The 27978-nt window shown below is 55.1% G+C and overlaps 2 protein-coding genes across 8 annotated transcripts; both read left to right on the forward strand.

The window, feature by feature from the left end:
• Positions 1 to 1239: 1239 nt before the first annotated feature.
• On the forward strand, positions 1240 to 11154 carry ST6GALNAC4 (ST6 N-acetylgalactosaminide alpha-2,6-sialyltransferase 4). The gene is made up of 6 exons (XM_054584869.1): positions 1240 to 1367; positions 1790 to 1870; positions 3454 to 3639; positions 6324 to 6736; positions 8423 to 8530; positions 9631 to 11154. The coding sequence occupies exons 2-6, from the start codon at positions 1859 to 1861 to the stop codon at positions 9818 to 9820; spliced, it is 909 nt and encodes a 302-aa protein (XP_054440844.1). The 5' UTR covers positions 1240 to 1367; positions 1790 to 1858; the 3' UTR covers positions 9821 to 11154.
• A 1344-nt stretch (positions 11155 to 12498) lies between these two features.
• ST6GALNAC6 (ST6 N-acetylgalactosaminide alpha-2,6-sialyltransferase 6) lies at positions 12499 to 27965 on the forward strand. 7 transcript variants are annotated; one of them, XM_054584329.1, is made up of 8 exons: positions 12499 to 12546; positions 17810 to 18006; positions 18619 to 18680; positions 19552 to 19642; positions 21674 to 21853; positions 22958 to 23364; positions 25728 to 25835; positions 26519 to 27965. In XM_054584329.1, the coding sequence occupies exons 4-8, from the start codon at positions 19628 to 19630 to the stop codon at positions 26706 to 26708; spliced, it is 900 nt and encodes a 299-aa protein (XP_054440304.1). In that variant the 5' UTR covers positions 12499 to 12546; positions 17810 to 18006; positions 18619 to 18680; positions 19552 to 19627; the 3' UTR covers positions 26709 to 27965. The 7 variants fall into 7 exon arrangements, with proteins under 7 accessions (XP_054440304.1, XP_054440307.1, XP_054440305.1 ...); XM_054584330.1 differs by lacking the exon at positions 12499 to 12546 and adding an exon at positions 16628 to 16652; XM_054584331.1 differs by lacking the exon at positions 12499 to 12546 and adding an exon at positions 17014 to 17032.
• The last annotated feature ends 13 nt before the right edge of the window (positions 27966 to 27978 follow it).

Below are 27978 nucleotides of genomic sequence, written 5' to 3' on the forward strand. Positions count from 1 at the left end.
TTGAGCACTAGCTCGTGAACCGAAAGGTCGCTGGTTCAATTGGGCCAGGTCCCCAACTGGGGACGTGAGAGAGACAAGCAGTTGATGCTTCTCTTGCACATCGAGGTTTCTTTCCCTCTCTTTCTCCCTCCCTTCCTTCTCTCTAAAAATAAGTAAATGAAATCCACTACACCACAGGCCTACCCATCCCTACTGTCCGATATCTGCCCCTTCAACCCTCTCTGACCCCTAAAAGCACTTGAATTTGAAGTGCTTGCTGAACCTTCACATGGAACACATTTCAGCATTTGCAAGCGCCCTGGACTGAGTTGTCTTGGATTTGGAGGACACTTTGGAAAGGGGCTGTTGGGAAGTGAAAGTCAATCCTCAGAGCCCTGGCTCTGGAATGAGACTGCCCAGGGTTTGAATCACGACTCTGCCACAAGCCGCATTTGCACGATCTCACTAGGAGGTGTTATCCCCACCTTCACAGAGGAGAAGAGCTGAGGCTCAGGTGACAGTCACACTGTCAGAGACAAGCCAAATAGGTTTGCCACAGAAAATGTAGAATGCGCAGTTCATTGGAATTTCAGATTTCTAATTATTTGTTGTTTATCTGAAATTCCAAAGAAACTGGGTGTCCCGTATTTTACTTGGTAAATCTAACAACCTTAACAGCTTGAAACTCAGGGCTGCCTGACCCCAACTCCTGTTTAATTTTCCTACCAGTCCCCCAATTTCAGAAATGGAGAAACTCCAATCTGGACGGCCAGGCAGCCACGGTGTAGCGGTTCTGACATTCTCTAGGACTGGCCTTTCTACTACGGGCCACCCACTCCTAGCCTGAGCAAGAGGGTATTTATTTTACTTATTTTTATTTTTAAATCGAATTTATTTTCCTCCCGGCTCCCCAACCCCCTCCCCTCTGCAATCAGTCTATTCTCTGTATCTATGAGTATGTTTCTATTTTGTTTGTTAGTTTATTTTGGGAAGGAGTTTAGACAAATAGGCAAGGACAGAAAAGATGGGGACGCTGAGCTCAGACTCCACCCCGCCACCCTCCGCTGCAGAGGCCCGCCTCCGGCCTCGCAGGTCCCGCCCTCCCCCCCGGGCCCGGCTTTCCGGGCAGCTCCCTCCCTACCCGCGCAGGCCTCGCTCGTAGGCTCCGCCTCCGACGCTCAGGCCCCGCCCACACCAGTCCCCTCCCAGAAGAGACCTTGTTCCCGCCTCGGGCAGCGCGGCTAGGGCTGCCAGCCTCCTGGAGCCGCGGCCACGGCGCCGCCTTTGCTCCGGGGCTCCGGCTTCCAGCCCGGCTCGCCCGGCCCGCGGGCCATGGAGCTCCGAGCAGCGGATCGAGAGCCACCGGCGCGTCCCAACTTGCCCGCCCGGTTAGCTCCCGGCTGGGGGAGGGGGCGGTTGAAACGGGGAGAGGGGCGGAAATCCCGCTCTCTTACCCCCGGCCTCTCCACGTCCCGCTTGTAGAGAGGTAGGAGGGCGGGCGGGAGTCGGAGCTCCTGGCTCCTGGTTCTGTCTGGCCCAGACTTGATGGGTGACCTTGACATCAGGGTTCCCTCTCTCTGCCTCTCCTTCCTCATCTACACAATGGGATTCCGGTTGGGGGAAGTGTTCCCAAAGGTCACGATTCCAGCTCCTTAAGGACGGGATCTGTGCTGTCTGGTGTTTGGGGACTTAGGTGTTCAGAAGCCATTTGCCTTGACCCCAGCTTATACCCTGCCTCCCCTCCCTTAGTTTCCCTGGGCAATTTCCCCTGAGGCCTGGGACCCAGCTCTGAGTTTCTGGGTCTTGACAGGTGCCTGGCTCCCACCCCTTCCCAGCCCTGGAGACAGCAGCTCTCTAGCTGCTGAGTGGCAGTGACAGCATGAAGGCTCAGGTAAGTGGGAAAAAGAAAAGCTCCCAGGGGACTCGGAGGTGGCTTCTGGCATAGCAGCCTCAGTAGCCTCACCCACCCCAGGGCTGACTGTCACTTCTGATCCCGCTGTTCCTGAGCTGAGGAGAAGGGCAGACTGGCCTCGAGGTCCAGCTCTGACCTGGCAGGCTGTGTGGCCACAGACAGGTGGTGTCCCCACCTGGCTCTAGCCCCTCGCCCCACTCCCCTGTAAATGGAGATAATAGTACTACCTCCTGTGAGCATCCCAGAGGCCACCCAGGTGCCGCCACCTGCCTGGGAGTGGGCTATGGTATGAAAGTTCAGTTTAGCTGCTCTTGACTTGAATCAGGAGCCCCTGGTTGCGGGAGAGAGTCCTGGATGTTGGAGGAGTCGACCACCACTGCCTGAACCGAGATCTCTGGGTCCCTTGTGCACGGGGCACCATGTACCAGGCAAAGCCTGAGTCCTCAGGGACTGTACATTCCCCACTTCACCCCCCAGCTGGCCACACAGAGATTTGTGTAGAAGCGATATGGTTTATGGGCAGAAATGGCTGTGCCGCATTAGGATATGCCTTGGGCGGTGCGGGGAGGGGGGGGGCAGCTTTTCCACATCTGGCTTTCAAAGAGCACCAGTCAGCTGCTAGGTGGTTTCAGACACGTGGCTGAGGGACCAGTGCCTTGAAAGGCTTGGAGAAAATTAGAGCCAAGAGAGACACAGGTGGTGACCAGAGTAGCCCAGTAGCCCAGCACAGGATGGCAGCCCTGAGTCGTGACCCCTCCACCCCCAAACCAGACTGTCCCTCTTTGAAGGCTTGGTGGGGGGATCACCAAGTCTGCCAGCAAGGCCAGGCCTCCAGGAGGGCTCTTCAGAACCATGGCCTTTGGTACATGGTTTCTGGAGGCAGAGGCCCTGGGCAGCAGCTTTCAGCTGTTGAAACCCTTTCATGAATGACACATCCCTCACATCCTTCTTGATCGCCTTACTCACCTAGACTGCTGGCCCAGACCATGATCACCAGCTTGGCAGACTGCCACTGAGTCAGCTGGGGGGAAGGGGGGCGGGGATGGGGCACAGTCATACTGGCAGCCTCAGCCCAGGGTCTGGAGGGGGCTGCTTGCCCTGCCGATGGGCACTCTCCCATCCTGGTGTGCACAGCACTTTCCAGTATACGGAGCACTTTCACTGCTGTACATTCACACTGCGGGTGTTATTGGCCCCTATTTTGTAGAGAAGGAAAGAGGCCCAGAGGTAGAGAGTCGCACCCAAGGCTGCACAGTGCGCTTGGGCTTCTGGTTAAGAGCATGGGCTCTGCAGCCTGGATTTGAGGACTCACCCTGCCGTTTTCCTGCCGTGTGGCTTTGAGTTACACACTTGACCCTGAATTGGTTTTCTCTAGAATATAGGGCTCATCTCCAGAGCTGCTTGTACTCTGAGCCTGGCAGCCCAGAGGAAGGAGACTTTAGATTCTGCTGATGTTCTACAAGCTACTGAGCTGGAGTTTGCACCCATGAGGCTGGGGTGCAGCCCCTGTAGAAGCTTCTAGGAGCCCCAGCGACCCTCACTTATGACTGCCGTCTCCCCAGGGTCGGTTCCTGCTCGTCATCCTGTGCTCCTTGGGCTTCTCCGCTGCCTATATCCTCCTCTGCTGCTGGGCCCGCCTGCCCTTCTGCATGGCCTCCTGCCTGGGCTCCCGCCTCTCCACCAGCTCCAGGCCCACTGTGCCAGGACCCCTGCACTTCAGTGGATATAGCAGAGTGCCGGATGGGAAGGTGAGTCAGCCAGGCAGTATGTTGGGGGCAGGCCAAAGGTGCTGGGGTGCCCCCCAACTCTCTGGGGCGTAATGGGAACCGGTCATTACAGGCCAGGTCAGCCTGGGTCTGGGCTGGGCTCCTCTCCTTATCAGCTGTGCGACACTGAACAATCACTTCACCTCTCTAAGCCCCAAGTTCTAAGAGGAAAAGGGTTTTGTTTTGTTCTCTTAAGATTTTATTTATTTATTTTTAGAGAAAGGGGAAGGGAGGGAAAAGAAAACCAAGTCCCCATGGATTTTCTAAGAGGAAAGGGGTTTTGTTTTGTTTCCTTAAGATTTTATTTATTTATTTTTAGAGAAAGGGGAAGGGAGCGAGAAACATCAATGTACAAGATACACTAATCGGTTGCCTCTCATGTGCCTCCAACTGGGACCTAGGCCCATAAACCAAGCATGTGCCCTGACTGGGAACCGAATTGACAACCCACTGGTCCGGCCAGGGCTATTTATTCATTTTTAGAGAGAGGAGAAGAGAGGGAGAAAGAAAGGGAGAGAAACATTGATGTGTGAGAGAAACACCTATCGGTTGCCTATCGCATGCCCCCAACCAGGGACTTGACCCATAACTCAGGAATGTGCCCTGACCGGAATCGAACTGGTGACCTTTCAGTCTGCGGGACGATGCCCAACCCCCTGAGCTACACTAGATCAGGGTGGAAATGGGTTTTTTCATTCAGCAATACTGCCTGGCTGCTGGAGCCCAGGGTGACGTGGTGGCTGTGCCCCTGCCCTGCGGTGCTCCCTCCCCATGCCAGCCCTGCATGGGGAGGTTCACAACTCTTTCCCCCCACCCTGATTTCAGTGGCCCCACGTGGTAGGTGTCTCAAAAGCGTCCTGTATTGACACGCAGCTCATGACGCTTCCAGTTCTCAGTTGGATGGCTCTCTGAGTGTCGATCAGAGGGAGCTGTGCTCAGGGACCCTGGCTTGGAGGAGACCAGTTTTGGGTCTTTATTCCTCTGAGTCTCAGTTGCCTCCTCATCCGTAAAGGGTGGTCATTGAAGTTCCCCTCTCTGTAGGGTTGCTGTGAAGGTTCAAACTGGGTGATTCATAGGCCCTGTTCAGAACAGGTGCCGTATAAATACTTGATCAGGATGCAAAAACAGTGAGGCGGCACACGAACTCGAGTGCCCCACAAGTTTGGCCAGGTGGAACAAATGCTGAGGAGGGCTGGGTGGGCCCTGTCCCGTCTTTCATGGCGGTGACCAGTGTTCATTTCAGACACTCAGAGTGGATGGGCATGTGGGCTCAGGGTGGCCAGAACCTTTGTGTTTGTTAAGAGGAGCAGGAAGTCCAAGTCTTGAATGTCAGGAAGGCTGGTTTTTATAAAGTAGGGATTAATTAAATATTTTAAAGACTTTGCATAGGACAAGCAGAACACTTCCGGGGGCTGCTGGTGACCTTGGATCTGAACAGACCCCAGTCGTCAGGACAGGCTCAAACTAAGGGCAGAAGGATGTCCTGTTCTTTATTGCTGGGGTTTGGAAAATGGTCCTACAAGTTCTCCAGTCTCCATGTTAGATATGAAATGTCCCTGAGTGGGATGTGACAGCGTGTTCTTTATTAACTGGAATTAATGTTCCATAACCTTTACAGGGCTTTAAAAGCCCGCCTTCCCCCAGGAGGGCACAGAGGGAGGGCACAGAGGCCTGGGGTCGGGGACAAGTCCTTTCCTGTGAGACTTGACCCCTGACCCTGAGTGAGTATTTGTAGGCGTTTGTAAGCTGGTTGGCTCAGCTTCTGCCTCTTGGAGGATAATGAGGTGGAGGTTGGGCCCTCGCTGTGCCCTAGCTCTGTGCCACAACTCTCCAGGCGTGGGTTTTTCTGTTTGGCTTGGTATTTTCTTTTTTAAAGATTTTATTGATTAATTTTTAGAGAAGAAGAAAGGGAGAGAAACATCAATGTGTGGTTGCCTCTCAGGTGCCCCCTACTGGGGACCCTGCAACCCAGGCCTGTGCCCTGACTGGGAATTGAACCGGCAACCCTTTGGTTTGCAGTCTGGCACTCAGTCCACTGAGACACACCAGCCAGGGCATCTCTAGGCTTTTTCAATTGAATCCTCACAACCTGGTCAAGCAGATGCTATTTTTATCCCCATTTTACACATAAGGGAACTGAAAGTCAGGGAGACAAAGGGACTATCCCAGGGCCATACAGCCAGGCGGGGCAGAGTGGGAATTCAGGGTGCGAGCCAGGGGTTCCCAGCATTGTCCTGGCACTAAAGACTGACTCTGCTTTTACTTTCTAAACTGGACACAGACGTGAGGCTCAGGCAGACGAAAGAATGACCTAGAGTGGTTTTGAAGAGCTGAGGTTTATGTTTACTTAACAACCCAGAGGCGACACCCAGTCTGTACCAAGTGCTGCTCCAAGTGCTTTATAAATATTTGCTCCTGTGATCCTAATGGCGACTTCATGATAAAGGGTTCATTAGGGTCTCAGCAGACTGGACGAGGGTTGCAAATATGGCTAATGTAGAACCTCAGCTCTGCTGCTAGCTCCACCTGCTGGTCCTCCGTTTTCTCATCTGTAAAATGGATTAATAAAGTACTTCAAGTTGATATGAGGTCACGTGAGGTCAGTGGGAGTGCCTGGTGGAAGGAACAGGGGCCTATGCCTTTCTCTTTCTCTCCTTCCCCTGCAGCCGCTGGTCCGGGGGCCATGCCGCAGCTGTGCCGTGGTGTCCAGCTCTGGCCAGATGCTGGGCTCGGGCTTGGGCGCCCAGATCGATGGTGCTGAGTGTGTGCTGCGCATGAACCAGGCGCCCACCGTGGGTTTTGAGGCGGACGTGGGCCAGCGCAGCACCCTGCGCGTGATCTCGCACACGACGGTGCCGCTGCTGCTGCGCAACTACTCGCACTACTTCCAGCAGGCCCGCGACACGCTCTACGTGGTGTGGGGCCAGGGCAAGAACATGGACCGCGTGCTGGGCGGCCGCACCTACCGCACGCTGCTGCAGCTCACCAAGATGTACCCGGGCCTGCAGGTATACACCTTCACCGAGCGCATGATGGCCTACTGCGACCAGGTCTTCCAGGACGAGACTGGCAAGAACCGGTGAGCTCGCCTGCCTGCTGGGTTCTCCCTGGGGGCCGGGGGTCAGCAGTGATGGAGGCCAAGTGGTCCAGCCCCCTTGAAGGGAGCAGTAAACGGAGAGACTGTCATTCATCACATCATCACAGAGATCGATCCCACATGGCGGTGAGGGGTATTGGGCCTCGTAAGCGCTGACCAGCGCGGGGACAGCATCAGGGAGCTCTTCCCTCTGGAGGGGATGCTGTGAGAGATGAATTGGCCTCTGAAGTCCCTTCCAGGAAATAAAAGAAACAGTTAGAGCACCAGCAGCCCTCTTCATGCACCGGGCCTGGGTCGGGCACTCTCCATTCAACACCCATTTTATCCCTTCCCTGCCCCACAGCTCAGGACATACAGCTGCCAGCCTCCAGGGTTCCACCCAACTCCCCTCAGTCCATCGCCTGCCACATACAATGGGCCCTTGCATCTCCAACGGGTGCCACCACCCTCCCCTGCCCTGACAGCACCTGCCTCGCTGGTGCCCCTGCCGGCCCTGCAGCCTGAGCTCCAGTCACCCCAGTGAATTCACCCCAGCAGCCGTCTGCCCCCAGCCCTACAGCAGCTTCTCTTCACGTGGAGAATAAAGTCCGGACTCCCACCCCCTCCCTTCCCCCGGCCTACAAGCCTTGTATGATTTGGCCCCTTCCTGTACGGCTCCAGCCTTCCTGGCCGCCTGTGCTTCCTCACACACCCACACTGGTTGTCACCTGCATGCCTTTGCATACATCGTTCCCTCCGCCTAGGATGTTCTTCCCCTAAACCTCCAATGCCTGACCGCTTCTTGCTATTCAGGCCTGGGTGGAATGTCACCTCAGCCGAGAAGCCCTCCCTGACCGCGCCACCTGGTGGCCGCCTCCCACCTGATACTCTTTATTCCTTTGTTTCCTTGTCTTCTTAGCGGTTCTCTCCTAGCAGCCGCCTCTTTTGAGAATGTTAGCGTTGGATGTGGCAGGTCCTGGCCAGCACGGGGCCTGGAGAGGTGCCCAGTTTGAGTGAATGAACCACCTCCTAATGCTTCTGTAGAGGTGGAGGTGAGGGGCTCTCAGCTGGGAGAGTCACCAGAGCTGGTGTCCTCAGAGAGTGGGGCTGGGGGCGGCCACGCAGTGCGTTGTTCCAAGTTAGGCGTGGAGACCCTGGGGGCTGCTGGGCTGACAGGGCTCCCTCCCCACAGCCACCTGTAATTATCCCCACCTCACAGACGGGCCACTGAGGCTGGGAAAGGCCCGTGAACAACCTGATACCTCAGAGCAGGTGCAGGCTTCTCATCGAAAACCGTCTGACTCTGGGAAACCCCCTTTCCCACTTGCAGCCGCTGCTCTGCGGCCCCGCGCTGCCTCCTCAAGCTTGGTCCCTTAGATCCAGAGAGCATGCGGCCCAGGCCCCCACACTATCGTCCAGAGGTTGCTCTATTCCTGCATGGGCAGTGAGGAGTCGCAGACCTGGGCTTGTGTCCAGCTCTGCCCCTTGGCCGCTGCTGGCCTTGGACCGCCTCTGTCCCCTCCCCAGCCTCCGCCAGCACCCTCTCGGTAGGGGTCCAGGTGCATGGCTTTCGGCCAGGAGGGTAGCCAGGGCAGTGCCTTAAGGGAGCTAAAGCTGGACGCTCCACAGGCCCCTTGCTCTGAGTGGAGGGGAGGTGGCCGGGCTGACTCTGTTTCTCCTCCCTGCTAGGAGGCAGTCAGGCTCCTTCCTCAGCACCGGCTGGTTCACCATGATCCTTGCCCTGGAGCTATGCGAGGAGATCGTGGTCTATGGAATGGTCAGCGACAGCTACTGCAGGTCAGGCCAGCCAGGCCCTGGGCGAGAGGGGCACTGGGGAGGCCGGGAGGGCCGTGGCCCTGGTGCCCAAGGATCAAGGAGCTGTGGGGCATAGGGTGTGTTAGCCTCCGGGTGGGCGGCGGATGCACAGGCGTCCCTGGAGCGGGCGCCCAGGGGAAAGGGGCTCTGCCTCTGGGACAGGCTCGATGCCAATCTCTGCTGTGCCAGCATAGCCTTAGGCCAGTCACGCCATCTCCCAGAACCTTCGTTTCCTTATTGCGAAAGACAGAAAATAATCACACCTTCTTCAGAAGGTTATGGAAATGTTTACATAGAGAGTAATCTATGGAAGTACTTCTTACAATGTTGGGACCAATTCTATGTCCGTGATATATTACGCCTCAGTTTTTACTTTCGACATTATATTTCAACACTATGGTAACTATCAAGTTCACAAAGGGTCCTGTGGTTTCACCCTCTCTTCTGTTTTGAACGTATTTCTTGAGCACGTGGGGTGAGGTGGCGGGAGCCCGTGTGCCCTCTGCTCAGGCACCTGGCCAGCCCACCTGCGTCCCTGGTGCCACAGGGCCCAGCGCCAGCAAGGAACTTGGTGATCTTCACCTTTTGTTTTTTTTTTAAATTGAGTTTAGACAGAGATCTGCAGAGAGCCGATTTGTTGTTCCACTTATTCGTGCATTCCCTGGTTGAGTCTTCTCTGTGCCCTGACTGGGAATCTAACCCGCAACCTTGGCGTAGCGGTACAATGACCTTACCAACGGAGCTGCCCGGCCAGGGCGGTCTTCGTCTTTTTGACCTATGGACTCAGCCTGGAGGGTGGACATCGCCATTCCCGATTTACAGATGGGTTATGGAGATTATGTGGGGCGTGCCTCTGGCCTGTTGTCAACCAGCTTGCAAGAGGCAGAGCTGGGACTCAAACACTGGCCTTTGGGATCCACAGCTGCCCTGCCCCTTCCCTGCCTGCTCTTGCTCCCCTGGGACCAGGCACGGGCCTCCGTGGGCCCGTGGTACCTGGTGAGGATGGCCGAGGTAGGTGCGGCATCTGGCGGGCAGCGGGAGAGCTCTCGTGCCCCACACCTGTCCCTGTTTCCCACCCACAGGGAGAAGAACCACCCCTCAGTGCCTTATCACTACTTCGAGAAGGGCCGGCTGGACGAGTGTCAGATGTACCTGGCACATGAGCGGGCGCCCCGCAGCGCCCACCGCTTCATCACGGAGAAGGCTGTGTTCTCCCGCTGGGCCAAGAAGAGGCCCATCGTGTTCACCCACCCTTCCTGGAGGGCCCAGTAGCCCCGCCGCCCCGCCGGCCACGATGCCTTCTCCAGGCCTCCGTTCCTCTCACACTCCGCCAAAACCATTTAATTTATGGATCCTGCCTCTGCCGCCTGCCAGGTGGACCTAGGGTTCCTTCCTGCCCTACCCTGGGGACACTTGGAGCCATCTGGGGCCTCCAGACTTGAAGGGTAGAAGAGAGAGGCCATGGTGACCTTTGTACCCCCCTCCCATCCCCATTCCCTGAATAATCTGAATCTCAGTTGCGGGGTTCATCCCACCTCGGGGTCTGTCCAGTGGCCTTTGCCTCTAGGTCTGACGGTCCCCCCACTCACCAGCTTTGTAACCTTTGACCTTGCACCAGCCATGGCCCTTCCTCTCCACACTCCCCCTCCCCAAGCTTTTGGTGCCACACTTCCTAGGCTGGTTGCCCTGCTTGGGGCAGCCCAGAGCTTGGGGTTCGTTGGGCAAAGGGGCCTTTGAACTGTGACTGCCAGGGCCACCTTGCGTGTACGGGTAAACTGTTTTCTGGAACCCTGTCTCCAGTGTGGTTATGTGTCGGGCTGGGAACTAGGGCCGCTGTCCCTGCCACAGTCCCGTAACCTATTGACTTGAAGGCAGGCCAAGTGCTGGGCCCCTCCCCTAACCCATTTAATCTGCCTGTGCGTTTCTCCCCCAAGAGCCTGCCCCCTTCAAAAACCAGGTCAGAGCCCCAGAAGGAACGGCTCACAGTGGGGAGGAGACTCCTCCACGCCGTGTCTTCTGTCCAGGGTCACATTCCTTGCCAGTTAAATTTCCTATGCCCGAGAATACATTTATTGACTTTAGAGAGAGAAGAAGGAAGAAAGAGGGAGAAATAGCGATCAGTTACTCCCTGGAGGTGCCCCACCCAGGGACCCAACCCAAAACCTAGGTATGTGCCCTGACTGGGAATCAAACCCGTGACCCCTTTTTTCATGGGATGAAGCTCCAGCCAACAGAGCCACACCGGCTGGGGCTAAATTTCCTGTTAACTCTGGAGTTGGTTATACTGCAAGAAAGAGGCTGGGAAGAGGGGGCAGGCTGGAGGCTTGCCTTCTCAGAGCCTCAGTTTCCTCACCTGTGAAGCGTGCAAAGCCGCCTCACCGGCAAACAGCAAGGGTGTGCAGCTACCCTGGCAGGGTGGCTCCTGTTAGCCCACTTGACAGGTGAGGTGAAGCCACGGGGCTGAGCCAGGATGGAGTCCCAGGTCTGAGAGCTGAGCCTGTCTGGGCCCGGAACCCAGGAACTGGGATGAACCCACAGGCTTTACCATCCCAGGAGGTAAAGGAGTAACAGAGGGCCAGGTTCCCAGACTTCAGGTGCTCAGCTGGGACGGGGCCCCAGGGTTCTAGCTCCCAGCTCCAGGAGTCTGCCCCTTCATGGGTGTGTGACCTGTGCCTTGGCCCCCGGGGAACCCTCTGCTTGCTTAGCTCAATGCTCTGCGGATGCCTGAAATTCTAATAAGTTGTTTGGTTTTTTTCTTTTAAATTTGTGTTTAGAGAAAAGGGAAGGAAGGGAGAAAGAGGGAGAGAAACGTCGATTGTTTCTCACACCCCTCCGACTGCAGCAACCTTTGGGTTCCCAGGCTGCAGTCGGTCCACTGAGCCACACCAGCTGGGGCTTTTTTTTTTTTTTTTTTTTTTTTAAGTTTAAGGAGCTGTACCTTGTCATTTTGCAGGACTCCACAAATTATGTGGCTGGTCATGCTAGGGAGTCTGGGTGACCTCAAGAGAGTCTAGAGACCTGGCATCTGGCCCATAGCACTGCCTTCTGTCCCCTTCCTCCCCCTACCCAGTGCCAGGCAGGCCCAGAAGGTTCTGCAAGCATGAGAGGAGGGAGGAGAGCCCTGGGGGGAGGGCGGGGGGGCACGGTGGTGGGAGGGAGCCACTGGCAGCTGCGGTGTCTCTGAGCAGGTGTCGGGCAGAAGGAAGGGAGGGATGGAGCCAGGCAGGCAGAGGGCTGGTGGACGAGCTGGGCGCAGAGGGGGGCCTCCAGAGTCAGACTCTGCCCCTTCTGACTCTGCTTCCTGCCGTGGGACCCTGGCAGATCAGTGCCTCTTTCTGGGCCTGTTTCCTCATCTGTAAAAACGTCATCCCTACCTCACAGGATTATACTAATTGAGAGATGGCACCGGTAAAGTGCCTGTCCCAGGGATGGCACTTGATATGCGGGGTCACCTTTGCTCACCCAGCCATCGTGGTTGGTGGTCACAATTGGGCATGAAGACGTCCCAGCCCCTCCAGCTCTCCCTGCTCGCAGCCTCACGCTTGGGCTCCACAGCCCAAGGTCCACTGATTCTGATGGGACTCAAACTCCCATCAGGGGGCCACCTCCTTTCCCTCCATCACCCGGAATATCCTGGCTTCACCCTGTATCTGTCCCGGTACATCTGTCCTGGCCCCGCCTCGGTGGGTTGTTTACTGCTGGGTTGGCCCAATTTCTGGGCTTTGTGACTTGGCAAGAGCCATCTGCCAGTTACTTCCTTCAAGGGCTCCTGGCTGGTCCGGTGACTGGTTCGGGCCTGCGGGACACTTGCCGCGGACCCCCTTCTCTGCCACTGCAGTCCCTGGTGCTTCCGGGGGAAAGGGTGAGTTGGGGCAGGAGCCTCCTCTTTGTGGGGGCCACCTTGGTGTGCAGCCCCTTCGGGCCTCTGCCCACACCCTGGCTCCTCTTCCCTCAGCAGCTCAGCGCCTACTTCCTCCTGAGGCCAGAGAGGGAGCCAGGTGAGCCTTGTGGCCTGAAGGCGCCTCTCTCCTCAGAGGGAACTTGGGGACCAGGCCAGAAACTCCCACCAAACCTCTAACCAGATGAGGAAAGGGCCGGCACCCATGTCCGTGTCACCTAGGCCTGTCTGACCAGTCCCATCTGTGCCTGTGAAGAGCCAAGAACTTAATGGTTCCAGGCCCGCTGCCCAGGTCTTGGAAACAGGTGCTTATGAGCAGCTACTGTTTTCCGGCCATCACCTGCCCGCGGCTCTCACCAGCCTCTCTTCAGGTGCCCATCCCTTGGGCTCCTTCTTGCCCAGAGCGGGAGAGACTGGAGTCCACGTGCCTGGCTCCCACTCTGGCTCTGCCCGGGCCCCCTGGGAAGTTTTGGGCAAGTCCTCTCGCCTCTATGGGCCCAGGTCCCAGTCTCTGTAAATTGGGAGCCGGGATGGCAGGCGCGATCCCAGGACCATTTCCAGGCCCCTGTGGAAGGGGAATATCCTAACATTGCAAAGGTTGCTAAGGGCCAGAGGAAGGTCACACCCACGACCCCCACCCTGGGGCACCCAGGGTTGAAGCAGAGGCCATCTCCCCCAGATCGCTGGGGGGCGGCTCAGAGGTGGGGGGGCACCAGCGTTGGCCACAGCCCCCATCCGTGACGGTCCTGGTGTGCGTGCGGGCAGACCCGAGGCTCCACAGCAGAACAGCTTGCGGTGACTCGGCTAAGGCACCCGTGTACACCCTGAGCCTCACTTCTCCCTCCGGAGAGAGACGGTAACATCTCAGGTTATTTAAGGATTCAGTGAGTGTGTATGTAAATACCTATCGCAGGAGAAAACACACGACACATGGAGCTGTTGTTTTTGGAGCTTTTCTTTAAAATAAAAAATTGATTCTAGAGAGAAGGGAAGGGAGGGAGGAAGAGAAGGAGAGAAGCATCGATCTCGGCTGCCTCCCGTACAGGCCCTGGCTGGGGACCAAACCGGCCAGCTAAATCTGTAAACCCTTCTGTTGGCAGGAGGATGCTCCAGCTGAGCCACAAGGGTAGGGGCGGACCTGCCGTTACCCTCATTATTATTGAAGTGGTCGTTACTGTTCTTGGGGCTGCCAGATGAACTCAAAAAGAGTTTGGAGGCTTTGGCTAGAAATAAATGATACACATTTATTCAAGAGTCTTAGGGCTTGGAAACTGCAAAGACAGGCAATATCCAGAATATTCCAAAGAAGAAAGAAAAGCAGAGGGTTTTTATAGTAAAAAGTACATTCTTGAGAATAATCACTTCTGCATTCTTAGTCTCTGGATTGGTGCCAGATGGTAATCCTCCATGACGGGTGCTCAGGATACAGGATGTCACATGATCTGGCTACATGGACATCCTTTCCGTATTCAGGGCATGATCGAGGGTTATCTGGAGATTTGACGTTTATGCAGGCATTGATGCAAGACTGGAAAGTTTCAGAGTTTAAATTTCCAGTAAAACAAGAAGAGAATCATATCCTCATACCTCAGCCTGCTGGATTTTAGTAATTTAGCGGCTTGGCCAGAGTGACTCCATTTAATGTCTCACTCTGTTCCTCAGGGCCCAGGAAAAGGAAGCCAGCCCCCATAGCAGAACCTCTTGGAGTCAGCCCGGGCCCCAGAGGCCTCACCATTCTGAGTAGTGAGCTCCAGGTCTGGATGTGGTCCAGGAGCTGGGGTGCTGCACCCTCTTGTCCAGAGGGCATTGGCCTGGGTCAGGGAGAAGGGCTGGGGACAGGATGGCCCACCCTGGTGCAGCCTCCAACCTGCCAGGTGACCTTGGCAAAGCGCTCCTCTTTTCTGAGCCCCAGCAGCCTGGTCCAGAGGGATTCCTGCCCGATGGCCCCTGCTCTGTGGTTGAACATGCTGGCGCTCAGCCAGGGAGGGCCAGGGGTGGGCCTGGGGCTGGGGCTCAGGAAGCAGATGAAAGTGGACATCAGAGGAGCAGGAAGCCTTGGATCCACCCTTAGCCCTCCCCACTGTCCCCCACTACCTGCTGGGCCTTTTCCCTACAGCCTGGACACTGGGCCTTGCCCCACCCCCTTTTGTTTTAATTAAAAACCAAGTGGTGTTAACTTATTAAATTAGTCCAATGCAAACAACCTGGAAGTTTATAAAGCAAAAGTGAAGGTAGCACCCACCCGTTCCACCCCACGTCCACTCCCCAGGGGAAACTACTACCGGTAGTCCCCGTAGATTCTTCCAGGTGCCATCTGTGTGCATTAGCAAACATAGACGCAGCGATAGTTGTATTTTTTTTTTAAAAAGAAATCATGTTATATATGCAGTTCCTTTCCTGTAACTGAGTTAAAAAATAAGTTTTCAGCCATGGCTGGTGTGGCTCAATGGATTGAATGCCAGCCTGTGAACCGAGAGGTCGCCAGTTCGATTCCCAGTCAAGGCACGTGCTTGGGTTGTGGGCCAGGTCCCAGCTGGGGGTGTGCAAGAGGCAATCAATCGGTGTTTCACACATCAATGTTTTTCCCTCTCTGTTTCTCCCTCCCTTCCTCTCTCTAAAAATAAATATAATCTAAAAAGGTTTTTTTTTATAAAAAATAAGTTTTTAATGTAAAAACATTGTATAACCATTACCTTAAAATTTTTGGAGCCCTGGCTGGTGTGAATCAGTGGACATCGGTATTTCTCTCACTTTCTTCTCCTTCCCTTCTCCTCTCTCTTAAAATAAATAAATAAAATGTTTAAAAAAATTTTTTTTTGGAAAATACAGTTAAGCCAAAAGAGAAATGAAACAGTCCATAATCTCATCATTCCAGAAATAATCACTATTAACACTTTAATCACTATGATAGGCAAAAGGTATTTTCTTATTTTAATGTATCTTTTTTTTCTATCTTTTTAAGTGTTGTGGTATACAGAAATGACCAGACCCTACTGGAAATTCACATCCCTGTTACCTTCCTGCCTCCCTAACGGAGACAACTATGTTTTGACTTTTGCTTTTAAAACTTTAATCACTCTGATAGGTAAAAGCTATCTTTTGTCCCCGGCTGTGAGAGGTGGCCTACTGCCTGCAATATGCACAAACAATATATTATGTTGTTCCTTTGTTGTCTGAGACTTGTCTTTTTCATTCCTTATGTCTCTAAGATTCATCCTTGTCATTGCAGCTCATTCATTTCCCCCTGCTATTTAATATTCCATGCTGTAAATATACCACCATGTAAAAAAAATTTCAATCTCCTGTTGCTAAACGGGCTGTTTCCAGTTAAGTATTATTTCAGGCAATGCTGCTATGAACTTTGTTGTTACACGGTCAAAACTTTCTTCAGGGTATATACCCATGAAGGGAACGCACATTTTTATATCTTTGTTTTCCAAAGAGATTATAGAGATACAGTGCTTTAACTTGCTTTTTGCACTTGAACATCCTGTAAATATCCTTGCCAGCTCTTCTGTCAGTAGGTATTGATCTGCATCGTTCAGTTTAGCAGGGCTGTACCTTTGTTTATTTCACCAGGCCCCTAGCATGGCTATTGGTTATTTTTCACCATCCCGTAGAATGATGTGAGGGATACCCTGAAAATCATAAGATGTCGGTAATATTTTCAATTCCAGAGGCAGGCAGGGAAAAGGTAAGAAATGTGCCAAGGCCACACGGCTGGAGAAAGCAGGGCTGGACTTAAATCCGAGGTGGACCCTGAATTTACTCTGGGTTACTGACTACTGGGTGCAAGGCTCTGGAGGCCCTGGGTGGGGGAGCCCAGGGAAGAACTCAACTGATTCCAAACGCAATGTCCTCTGGGTCTCAGTTTCCCCATTCCGGTCGTGGTGACAATAAAGCCAGATAGAAGGGGGCATGATCCACACTAAAGGGCTCTGGAAGTGGAAGGGTTATTGCCACTACAGGGCCCAGAAGAGAAAGCGAGTCCCTCACTTGGCCCGGACTGGGGGTCGTCCGCCCCTACCCCCAAACCCTTCCATCACAGCCCAGGGGCGGGGCCAACCGCCGCTCCCCTACCCCCAGGCCCCGCCCACCTCCCAGAACTGGCCTGGAGCTGCGGCGCTAGGACCCGGCGGGCCAGGGCTGCGGCGGGGCCTGGGCGGCCGGAGGAGCGCGGACCAGGCTCTCAGCTCCTGGCACCATGTGAGGGGGCTCGGGGGCCGCGGGGGGCCAGGCGCTCCCCGGGGGAGGTGAGCGGGCGCCGCGCGGGGGCGGGCAGCGGGGGTTGGGGCCCTGCCTGAGCCCGGGGGGAGGTCGGGAGCCTCTGGGGATGGGGAGTGATGATGCGGGTTCCTCAGGGGCTGCCCTGGACCCACTCTTTAGACAACCGCGACTGGAGATCCCGGTCCTCGTGCCCAAGGGCTGTCGCGGGGTTCGCGGGGGCCTCCGATCTCTGTCTTCTACACATTGGAGCTCGGGGACCCGGCCGCTGTCCTGCCTTCCTTCTCTTCCCAGCTGGGGCTAGGACTCCGGACCCTCGGAGTGCGGGAGTTGGTGGGGTCAGCGCAAAGGGGGTGCAGAGGGTGAGTCGCTCCCACCCCAAGTGGACCCACGGGCTCGTCGCCCACCACTTGGGAATTAGGTATCCCCTCCCCCTTCTCCCTGGAGGCCTCCTGCGCGGCTTGTGGGGGCGTCCCGACTCTGCGGGAGGACTCCCCGGACTGGGAGAGGCAAAGCCCCCAGAGAGCAGGGTATGTCCCTCCCCACCTTACCCCCTGGACTCAGCCCAACTGCAGGGCCCGTTTTGGGTATGAGTCCACACTTCCGGCCCAGTGCTCTGGGCTGCGGTCTCCCCAGTCTGAGCAAGTCGCTCCCCAACAGGCCTGCCTCCAGTGCCAGCGGGTGGGCACACAGTCAGGGGCCTCTGCCCATTCCAGCCCTGGGGTGTATCCTGGAGGGAGATCCCATTAACTTCAGCCCTGGGCTGCTCCCTAGAAACAAGTCTCCCTAGCAGGCTCCGCCTGCAAGGCACTTTGTCTCTCTGAACCTCAGTCTCCTCATCCGTGAAATGGGGAGGAAGAGTCCCTACCATGCAGTGTCGTCAGGAAGATGGGAGTGAGTGCGTGATGCTTAGTGGGCTCCTACACGCATTTCTGATATGAGTGCTGGGTCAGGGAGGAGGAAATGTTTCCCTGTCAAACTCCCTGAAGCAGGCCTAGAGCAATGAATAATAGCAAGACTGGCAGCTAGCTGCTGGCACTGACCTAACACCCGCAAACCCTGTGCTTTCCTTGCCACGTGGGCTTGAATCCTTCCAGCCTCCCCTCAAGTTACCTACTGTCATTACTCCCACTTCGCAGATGAGGAAACTGAGGCTCAGAGAGGTCCACGGCTTGCCCAAGACCCCTTAGCCAGTAAGTGGTGGAACCAGGATTCACACTTGAACCTGAGATGCTGCACTGACCATGGCCTTCTCAAGAGCAGGACTGTGACGGCACTGACAAGGGGGACCGAGCAGGAGGAGCCTGGCCCTGCCCGAGGGCCCGCTCAGACAAAGGTGGGAAAGGCGGGGTTGGGCCTCCGACCTGGAGTGCTCTCGGGTGTCCCGAGCGAGGGGCATCTGGAGGAAAGAGTAGCGAGGGCCGCGGCTCAGCTCAGAGAGGCTCCCGGCCCAGCTGGACTGGTCAGGGTCTGGAATGCCTGGGGCGTCGGGATTGATGGGGGCGGCCCTGGAATTCTGGACTCCTGTCAGTTGCTCTTATGGGCTGTGAGTCCAAAGACAGGCCACTCTTTCCCATCTGATGAGCCTCAGTTTCCTGATCTGTCCCCGGCGAGTCCCGGGGCCTACTTGACTGGTTGTGAGGCCGGGCGAGGGAGAAATCTGAAACCCGGCTGGCAGGCGGGGGCGGGGGGCTGGAGGAGAGGGGCCCGGCTTGGGTAGTGGGCGGAGTCAGGACCTAACCAATCAGGAGCGGTGCATGGGGGGCAGCCTTCTTTGGCCTGAGGTTCTCCCGCTATTCCCCTCGGCCGTGTAGGAGTAAAGAGCAGCTAGGTCAGAGGGCAGAGATGGTGGTGGGAGCCGGGAGGCCGCTGGGAGGCCGCTGGAAGGGAGGACAGAGCTGGGGAGCCCCGGCCCCCAGCTTCTCCCTTTGCACTCTCCCAACCTTAGTGCCCTCTGGGCTTGAATCTTCCGGAGGCGGCTGGACACAAGTGCTTATTTCCTTTTGACAGGTGGGAAAAATGGGATCTGGAGAGGAACTGGGCCCAGGGAGGATGGGTGTCGGTTGGGAAGTGAGAAGCAGATCTGGGCTTGTCCCCTCACAGCGAGGCCACTGGGGCAGGGGCAGGAACAGGAAGGAGGGCTGCATTGTCCCCTGAGGACTCCTCACACCCTCCGAGGGTGGGGCTGTGATTATAGCCATTTGAGAGATGAGTCTGTGCCCTTAACCCCTAAGGTCTTACTCGTAAATTAATGAAATCATTCAGCCATCCTCCTGTACCCATCTCCGGGGCTCTGGAGGCACAGCGGAGAATGTGGTGAGAACCTGTGAGAACCTGTGAGAACGCTCAGCCTTGTGGGGAGGCGGCACTTTGGGGAAGTTCCTGGCGCAGGCAGGCTTGGCGGGTGAGTGGGCGTCAGCAGGGTGCAGGAAGGCGGGGTGTTGCAGACAATATATGCAAGACCTGGAAGGGTGCGGGTGCAGAGAAGTTTGGGGACCTACAAAGAATGTTGCTCTATTCCAAGACCACAGGGACCTAAAGCAGGGCTTCGAGTAGCAGTGTGAACTGGGTTCCTGCTGGGTGGGGGGCAGGCCCCCAGCATGAGGAGCCAGGGTGTGGGGCAGCCCCTGGGGAGAGAACGGAGTGGAAGAGAGCAGGGGACAGGGAGAGAGGCAGGGTTCCGCCACCACGTGGCCCTGTGACCTCAAGCAGTTTTCTGCCCTTTCTGGGCCTCAGTGTCTCCATCTGCAAAATGGGTACAGCCCTGAGCCTTGAGGTCATGGGTGGGTAGGAGAGCTAGCAGGGGTGGGGAGGGCAAAGGCTTTGACAAGCGGGACCCATGGGAGGGCACCCAGGCCATAACGCTTTCTGTGACTTGCAGGTGTGAGCCCACCTCCCTGTCCCCTGGGCCACCTGCAGGACGCTGGCCCCTGCCCCTCAGCAGATGCCAGAGAGAGATGAGTAGCAACAAAGTAAGTCCTCCTTCATTTCTGGTCCCCATCTTGGTGTTTGATGTCCCTCAGTGAGGTGAGCTTCTATGGACAGGCCTCAGGCCCAAGCTGCAAGCCTCCCTTCCTTGCCAAGAAGCAGCTGATGCCTGGGAGGCCCCGGTTGGAGCCCTGCTGTACCACTGATCTGTGTGGCTTTGGGCAAGCTCCTGCCTCTCTGGGTCCAGTCCAAGGACATGAGGTGCTGTGCGGGGAGGGTGCGGTGGGGAGGCAGAGGTGAGTGGGAGCCTGGAGGAGGGGGCAGAAGTCAGTCCAAGATGACAGAATGTTGTGAACGTCACTCTGAGGGCGGCAGGATTCCCCATCATTGACTCACTTATGCTTTCCTGAGCACCTATTGTATACCTGGTCCTGCACACCCCCTTCCTAGAATCCACAGCAACACAGCCTCAGCAGAGCCTGAGGGTTGGTGGCAGGGTGATGTGGGTGTATCAGTCTGGGCCTCATTGGCAGAGAGAAACCACACAATAATGTGAGCAGGGAAAGTTTAATGTAAAGAGGTATTAGCTATAATCGAGCATTGGAGTACCGAGAAATGGGAACTCTAAGGAATGCAGGAATAGCAGGTGAAGGAGCAGCCATCAACCCCAGGACAGAAATCCAGGCCTTTCTGGAGAGGGCACAGCCGTGGTCCACTGGAGGGCAGAGAACTCAGGGTGGGGCTGTACTGGTAAAAACTCTCACAAATCCACCCTCCAGGCTCCAGGGAAGGCTGTTTACAGGAGGTAACTCCCAGGAAGCACCCAACCTCCATACAAAACTCCTCCGGGAGACGCGGATGGTCTCCAGTTGTGCAGGAGGTTGGGTGTCCTGGCTGAGCTCAGCTCGCGAGAAGGTGCGATCACAGCAGGAGCCTGAGACACCGTGCTCCGGGCGCCTGAGGGTGGGAGCTGGAGGAATCTGCTGAGTGCAGCTGGCTGCTGGCTGTTGGGCACTGGAGTTGAGCATGTGCTGAAGAAGCCATGTGAACTGTGGGAGTAAGTGCCCCAGAACCAGGTGCAAGGCCCACCAGAGTCAGGAAGCAAAGGCCTTTCCTTCTGCAGTGTCCCTCCAGCACTCTCTACTGACAAAGTTTAATATGCAGTTAGCTGGCAAGGAAAAACAAGTAAAAGATCCAGATCCATTTTCGTAGAGCTGGCAAAAATGGTGAGCTTGGGCCCTGGCTGGTGTGGCTCAGTGGACTGAGTACCAAAAGGTTGCCGGTTCGATTCCCAGCCAGGGCACATGGCCTGGATTGTGGGCCAGGTCCCCCCAGGTTGGGGGTGTGCAAGAGGCAACCGATCGATGTTCTCTCTCACACATCGATGTTTCTCTCCCTCTTTTTCTCCCTTCCCATCTCTCTAAAAATAAATTAATAAAATCTTAGGAGGAAAAAAAGGGTGAACTTGGAGCTGAGAAACAACACATGGATAACCAGCACCATGGGCTCAGCACGAGGAGCCAGGCCCCCAGGTCTCAGCTGGCCTTCAGGCCCTGTGCAGACACATCCCAGTGCGCAACTGGGATACCACTTTCCTGCCCCGTCAGCCACATGGCGGTGCGAAGACTGCCCATGCAGCCCAGTCCCTCAGCAGATCCATCCCCTCCAGGTTTAAATGAATGATGAACATTTAGGGAGAGTTGCTATTTGGGGAAGCCCTGGGTCCTCTCATTTGACTATCCCACCTGTCACCAAGTATCCTTCCAGCTGCAAGGAGCCTTCTGACACCCACATGCAACCCAATCCAGCAGACCCTCCTCTGGGAGCCTTTTGTGCTCCAGTCCCCACCCACCTGAGAGCAGGGATAATGGTGGCGAGCCAGGCTGAGCCAGTTCCCAGCCTCAGAACTCATGGTAGCGTGAGTGGTGCTCAGGGGGCTGGAGGAGGCCTTCCTGGAGGGGGGTCGGAACTGGTGTGGGACGAGGAGCAGGAGCTAGCCGGGTGCTGTAGGCGGTGACGAGGCGGGGCGCCAAGCCCGCGTGGCCGCGGGCCCTCACCAGCCTCTCCCCCTCCAGGAGCAGCGGTCAGCAGTGTTCGTGATCCTCTTTGCCCTCATCACCATCCTCATCCTCTACAGCTCCAACAGTGCCAATGAGGTCTTCCATTACGGCTCCCTGCGGGGCCTCAGCCGCCGGCCCATCAACCTCAAGAAGTGGAGCATCGCCGACGGCTATGTCCCCATTCTTGGCAACAAGGTAGGGCAGCCACTTCGGGGAGCTGCCCGGTGGCTGATCCTCCCCATTGCCCTCCACCGCTGCCCCCTTCCTCCCTTCCTCTCCACTCTCGCCTTCCCTCCTAAAGGAAAGGGTGGACCCCAGGGGTCAAGGCCCTGGCTCCCAGGGCCTCCAGCCCCCGTTTTGCTGAGTGACCTTGGACAAGCGCTCTGCCCCTCTCGGGGCCTTAGTTCTTTCCAAGGTCCCACCCTTAGCACTAAAATCCTCCCGTCCCCTCAGTCAGACACCTTTGGAAAGGCATCTGGTTGTTACTGACCTCCCTCTCTGCTGGGGAGTCCACACAGGCTGGGGATGATACTGGCGTACTCGACAACACAAAAATAGCCCCCGCTCCTGCCCCGTTTGGATTTTCTTCCTGGCACAGTTTACTGACCACCTGACATTCCTTTATCTTTTTCTTGTTCACTATCTCCGTGACCATGAGTCCTTGAACACAGGAGTGTAGTCTCTTTTGCTTGTTGCTCTGTCCCGAGTACTTGACCATCAGCCTGCTTACTGTATTTGTTGACCGTTGATGGAATGGGCTTCAGTGTCTCTGCCTTTAAAATGGGCATAATTAGCCCCTGGCCGGTGTGGCTCAGAGGATTAGGTGCTGGCCTCCGAACCAAAAGGCTGCCGACTGGTTCCATTCCTAGGGCACATGCCTGGGTTGCGGGCCAGGTCCCCAGTTAGGGGCATGTGAGAGGCAACCGATTGATGTATCTCTTCCTCTCTTTCTCCCTCCATTCCCCTCTCTCTAAAAATAAATAAAAGCTTAAAAAGAAAAAAGAGAATGGGCGTAATTAGCCCTGACCTGTGTGGGGCAGTTGGTCAGGGGTGGCCCTGCAAGGTGAAAGATCACCGGTTTGATTCCCGGTCAGGGCACACGCCTCGGTTGTGGCTGATCCAAGGTTGGGGCTCGCCCTCTCTCCTTCCCTTCCCTTCTCTCTAAAAAGAAATAAATAAAATCTTAAAAATAAATCAAAGTGGACATAATTGTTGTGGCCTCCTGGAGGCCTGAATATGTAGAGCACAAAGCCTGGCACAAGTGGCTGTGAGAGTGCTGACTTTCCTTGTCCCCCCCAGACGCTGCCCTCCCGGTGCCACCAGTGCGTGGTTATCACCAGCTCCAGCCACCTGCTGGGCACCAAGCTGGGTCCCGAGATTGAACGGGCCGAGTGCACAATCCGTATGAATGACGCGCCCACCACGGGCTACTCGGCAGATGTGGGCAACAAGACCACTTTCCGCGTGGTGGCCCATTCCAGTGTCTTCCGTGTGCTGCGGAGGCCCCAGGAGTTCGTCAACCGGACCCCCGAAACTGTATTCATCTTCTGGGGCCCCCCGAACAAGATGCAGAAGCCGCAGGGCAGCCTTGTGCGCGTCATCCAGAGGGCAGGCCTGGTGTTCCCCAACATGGAGGCCTACGCCGTCTCTCCCGGCCGCATGCGCCAATTTGACGACCTCTTCCGGGGTGAGACAGGCAAGGACAGGTACCGGCCTCCCGCCTGCCTCCTCTGGCCAGCCCTCTGCTCTTCAGCATGTTCTGCGCATGCCTGTTGCTCCTAGCATGCCGTGCTCTGAGAGTGTGGTCACTTATGCCAACGTCTGGTCAAGTCTCCTGGGGGAGTTCTCTTCATGCCCAGCTTTTAGCACAAGTCCTTTCCAACATGCTCTGCATGGCCTCCTCTTCCCAGGAGGGCTTCTTTCCAGCATGCATTGCTCTGAGGGAAGGAGGGCTCCCAGCATGCTCTGCTCTAAGATTGTCCAGCTATTTCTAGCTTCTTTCTAGGAGATCTCCCCCTAGCGCACCTCCTGGCACTTCTCACGTTAAGCACTGTTGCTCCCAGCGTTGAGGACGCGTCATTTCCAGGTCTGCTCTGGAAAAGCTAGGTCAGTGCCGTCCAATGGAAATGCAATGCAAGCCACATACCTATTTTAAGCTTTTCTAGTAGTAAATTAAAAATATAAAGAGACACCGGTGAAATTATGTTTAATATAGTTTATTAACCCATTATGTCCAACATATAGATCCTACACATATTTTGTTTGATTTATACCTAAATACTTAAAATTTTGGAGCTATTGTAAAGGGTATTATTATTATTCTTGGTTCCCAATTATTCATTGCTGGTATTTAGAAATATGATTGTTGTGTGGTGGTGACCTTATATCCTGTCATCCTACTAACTTTACTTATTGGTTCTAGGAGATTTTGGTAGATCCTTTGGGATTTTCTGTGCGGATGATCATGTAAGGACATGCAAATAAGAACAGTTTTATTTCTTCCTTTCATATCTGAATGCATCATTTCTGTTTCTTGCCTTATTGCACTAGCTAGGAACTTTCAGTACAATGTGGCATTGTACTGAAGTGCCAAGAGCAGACATTCTTGCCTTGGTCCCAGTCTCCAGAGGAAAGCATTTGGTCTTTCGTCATTGAAGATGAGGTTAACCTCATCACTGATGAGGTTTTTGTAGCCTTCCTGTATCAGGGTAAGGAAATTCTCTTTGCTTATTAGTTTACTAAGAGTTTTTTTTATCAGTACTGGATATTGAATTTTATCAAATGTTTTTCTATATCAAGTAATATGTGTGTGTGTGTTTTAAGACTATTAATATGGTGGATTATATTGACTGATTTTTAAACGCCGAGTTAGCCTTGTATTTCTGGAATAAACTCCAGTTGGTTGTGATGTATTATTATTTTTATATATTGCAGGGTGTGATTTGCTAATACTTTGAGATTTTGGTGCCTGTGTTCACGAGAGATATTGGTCTGTAGTTTATTTTGTACTGTCTTTGCCTGGTTTTGGTATCAGGGTAATGCTGGCCTCACAAAAAGAATTGGGAAATGTTTCCTCTTCTATTTTCTGGAAGAGATTGTATAGAACTGGTGTTATTTCTTCTTATATGTTTGATAAAATTTGCCAGTGAAACTGTCTGGGCTTGGAGGGTCTTTTTCAGAAGATTTTAAGTTATGGATTAAACTTACTTAATAGTTACAGGATATTCAGGTTATCTGTTTCATATTGGGTGAGGTTTTGGTAGTTTGTAGTTTTCAAGAAATTGGCCCATTTCATATAAGTTGCCATGTATGTAGTTTTTTGTGTTTTTCTTATTCTTTTAATCTTTCCAGGGTTCATGATGATAGGCTCTCCTTTATTCTTGATATTGGTCATTTGTGTCTGTTCTCTCTTCTTTTTCTGTCAGTCTTGTGAGAGGTTTATTTCCTATCGAACTTTTCAAAGAGCTACCTTCCACCAAATATATCCCAACTATTTTCAGTTCAACAAGTAATCAATATAAAAAACCATCAGTGACATATTCTCCATTCTTTTTCTCACACTCTCTAAGAAATCCAGTGTGTTTTACACCGACAGCACATCTCAGCCACGTGTCAAGTGCTCACGCGTGCCCACATGTGCCGCGTGTGGCCACTATACAGGACAGCACGGCTCTAGGCTCTTAGCTGCTTTTTCCGTGCCTCGCTCTGAACTTGTTACCCCCAGCATGACTGCCTCTGATTAGTCTCCCTGTAGGGGTTTGCTTCTAGCACGGGCACAGCTGCCGTTAGCATGCTTTGTGGTCATGGTTACTCCCTGCCTGTCCAAGTGCGACAAGTCTCCTCTGGAGTTTTTTCCCAGCATGCCCTGTTCCTCCTCTTTCCCTCAAAGGAGGGAAGCCTCTGCCCAGAGAAGCCCTCTGCTAACAAACCCATGCTCCCCACCCCAGTGGGCCGGATGGGGGTGACTGAAGTGGGGGGAGTTCTGTGGAACTGTGGGGGCTGACGGCTCCTCCCTGCCTGCCCACCCCTGCCTGCGTGCCCCCTCATCACGCGCCCTCTCTGCCCTCAGGGAAAAGTCCCATTCGTGGCTGAGCACAGGCTGGTTCACCATGGTGATTGCGGTGGAGTTGTGTGACCACGTGCACGTCTATGGCATGGTCCCCCCCGACTACTGCAGGTGAGCCCTCCCCTGGGACAACGCCCAGTCACTGGCCCTGGGAGGGAGCTGGGGGCCTGGAAATCTCGGCTGGGTCGCCGTCAAGGGTCTCTGTTTGATGGTGTTCGGACTGCTCTGCAGAGATCTAGGCTCCCTGGAGCGGCCTCGGGGCCCAAGCTTGGCCAGAGTCCAGAGTTTGTGTATTAATAGTAACTATTATTATTATTACTCTCTGAAAAGCCCAAGGGGCACAGCTGCTCTCTACCTAGGGCTGACCGTGTCCCGGGGCTGCATTCATTATCTCACTCGCTCCCCGCAGTGACCTCAAGGGGTAGCTCTGTTATTTTCCCCATTTCATAGGTGAGATAAACTGAAGAGGTTGTTCTGTGAGTGGCCAAAGGCCCCACAAACAGTAAGGGGTGGGGGCCAGGCTCCAGAGCCCACAGTTTTTACCTCTACCCTACTTTGCCACCGGCTTGGGGACAGGAAAAGGTCTACTGAGTTTAAAAAAAAAAAAAAAAAAAGTTTAATGGTCACAAACCTAGTCCACCCTACAGCTATTTTACAGACGGGGAAACTGAGGCCCAGGGAGGGGCAGGGATTTCTCCCATTACGGTCCTACTGCAGCTGGTCAGGGGCTGGAGAGGGCGAGGGCCCCGCCAGCGCCCACCCTGCCCTTACGGTCCCCATCTGCTCTGCCCCAGCCAGCGGTCCCGCCTGCAGCGCATGCCCTACCACTACTATGAGCCCAAGGGGCCGGATGAGTGTGTCACCTACATCCAGAATGAACACAGCCGCAAGGGCAACCACCACCGCTTCATCACGGAGAAGAGGGTCTTCTCGTCCTGGGCCCAGCTGTATGGGATCACCTTCTCCCACCCCTCGTGGACCTAGGCCGCCCTGCCTGTGGGGCCCGCACAAGGGACACAGGAGAAGTGGCTCTCGGCCGGCTGTCTCCTGGCCGATCAAGGCTGGCCAGAGTGTCTTCCGGCCAACCAGGGCCTTGAAGAGGGTGTATCCTCCAGCCAGTCAGAGCCTGGGGATATCTCTTGGCCAATCAGGGATTTGGACTTCTTTGCGGTCAATCAGGGGTGTCGGGATTTCTTGGCCAGTCAGGGTCCGAGCATAGTCAATCAGGGTATTTCTGAGTAATTTGAGGCCAAGGTCACGTGCTTTCCCATGAGGCCTTGGTGCAGAGCCCCAAGGTGGTTCCCAAATCATTTCCTTTTGTCTGGGACAGTGGGGTCCTGTTCCAAGGACCTGGGAACTCTGTGTTGCCCCTCACTTCTCAGAGCCAGAGAGGCCGCGTAGGGGGTGGGAGCTCTCTGGAGGCCAGGCTGGGGCATTTGTGGGCTTGAGGGGATCCCAAAGGTGAGGGGGCAGTGTCTGGGTCTTGGGTCTGCCCTGAGTGGCCTTGGGCAAATCCCTTGTGCCCCTCTTTGGCACCCTTCTGCCCATGTCAGGTTCTAAGGTGGAGTCCTCGACCCCCTCCCACCTTCCCCACTGACTGCCTTGGGTCTGCCCTCCATAATACTAGACCCCTCCAGCCACTACCCCTTGCTGGGGGTCTCAGCTCTCTAGGGATCTGGGGTTCCCCTCCCCACCTCCTCCTGGAGATGAGGGTATTTTTGCGCAAACTCCCCCAGGTCTGGGGGACTCTGACAGGAATGGCCCAGCTGCCATTAGCTTGGCTCTTAAAGAGCCAGGCCCCCTTTTCTGCTCTCCAGCAGTGAGGCTTCCCACCTGTTGGAGGAGCCTTTGGGGCTGAGCAAGGGGGAACCCCGGCCAAACTGAGGTTTCAAGCAGCCTCTTTGCAGCTGCTGGAGTCATCCAAGAGCCTCCCTCCGGTGGGCCTGGAAAAGCCCTGGGGGCTGGGACCCGTGCTGCCTGGGCTCTGTCCCTCCTCACTCTATATCAGGCACTTTATGTATGGGACCCAGGGGCCGGGTTTGTCCCCTGCTCCTCTGGAGCCTGGAAGGAAGACTAGAGGGCTTCCTGGAGAAGGCTGTGGAATGGGCAGGGCCAGGTAGAGGAGGAGGAGGCCAGCAGCAAGCCATTGCACACTGGGGTGGGGGTGGGGTCTGGCGACTCCCCCAGACTTGATTTTGTAATGATTTGTACAGGAATAAATGCACCTAAGCTCCAGCGCCAGCTCCTGTGTCTC

The sequence above is a fragment of the Pteronotus mesoamericanus genome, unplaced genomic scaffold (genome assembly GCF_021234165.1).
Source record: "Pteronotus mesoamericanus isolate MK-2021 breed Mesoamerican mustached bat unplaced genomic scaffold, CSHL_Meso_final contig_78, whole genome shotgun sequence".
In the NCBI taxonomy this organism is placed as follows: Eukaryota; Metazoa; Chordata; class Mammalia; order Chiroptera; family Mormoopidae; genus Pteronotus; species Pteronotus mesoamericanus.

Bases quoted from the DNA above. Each gene is read 5' to 3' on its own strand.
- ST6GALNAC4 (XM_054584869.1), top strand. The intron at 6,737-8,422 runs GTGAGCTCGCCT...CCTCCCTGCTAG, and splicing joins GACGAGACTGGCAAGAACCG to GAGGCAGTCAGGCTCCTTCC. The intron at 8,531-9,630 runs GTCAGGCCAGCC...TCCCACCCACAG, and splicing joins GTCAGCGACAGCTACTGCAG to GGAGAAGAACCACCCCTCAG.
- ST6GALNAC6 (XM_054584329.1), top strand. The intron at 21,854-22,957 runs GTAGGGCAGCCA...TGTCCCCCCCAG, and splicing joins TCCCCATTCTTGGCAACAAG to ACGCTGCCCTCCCGGTGCCA. The intron at 25,836-26,518 runs GTGAGCCCTCCC...GCTCTGCCCCAG, and splicing joins GTCCCCCCCGACTACTGCAG to CCAGCGGTCCCGCCTGCAGC.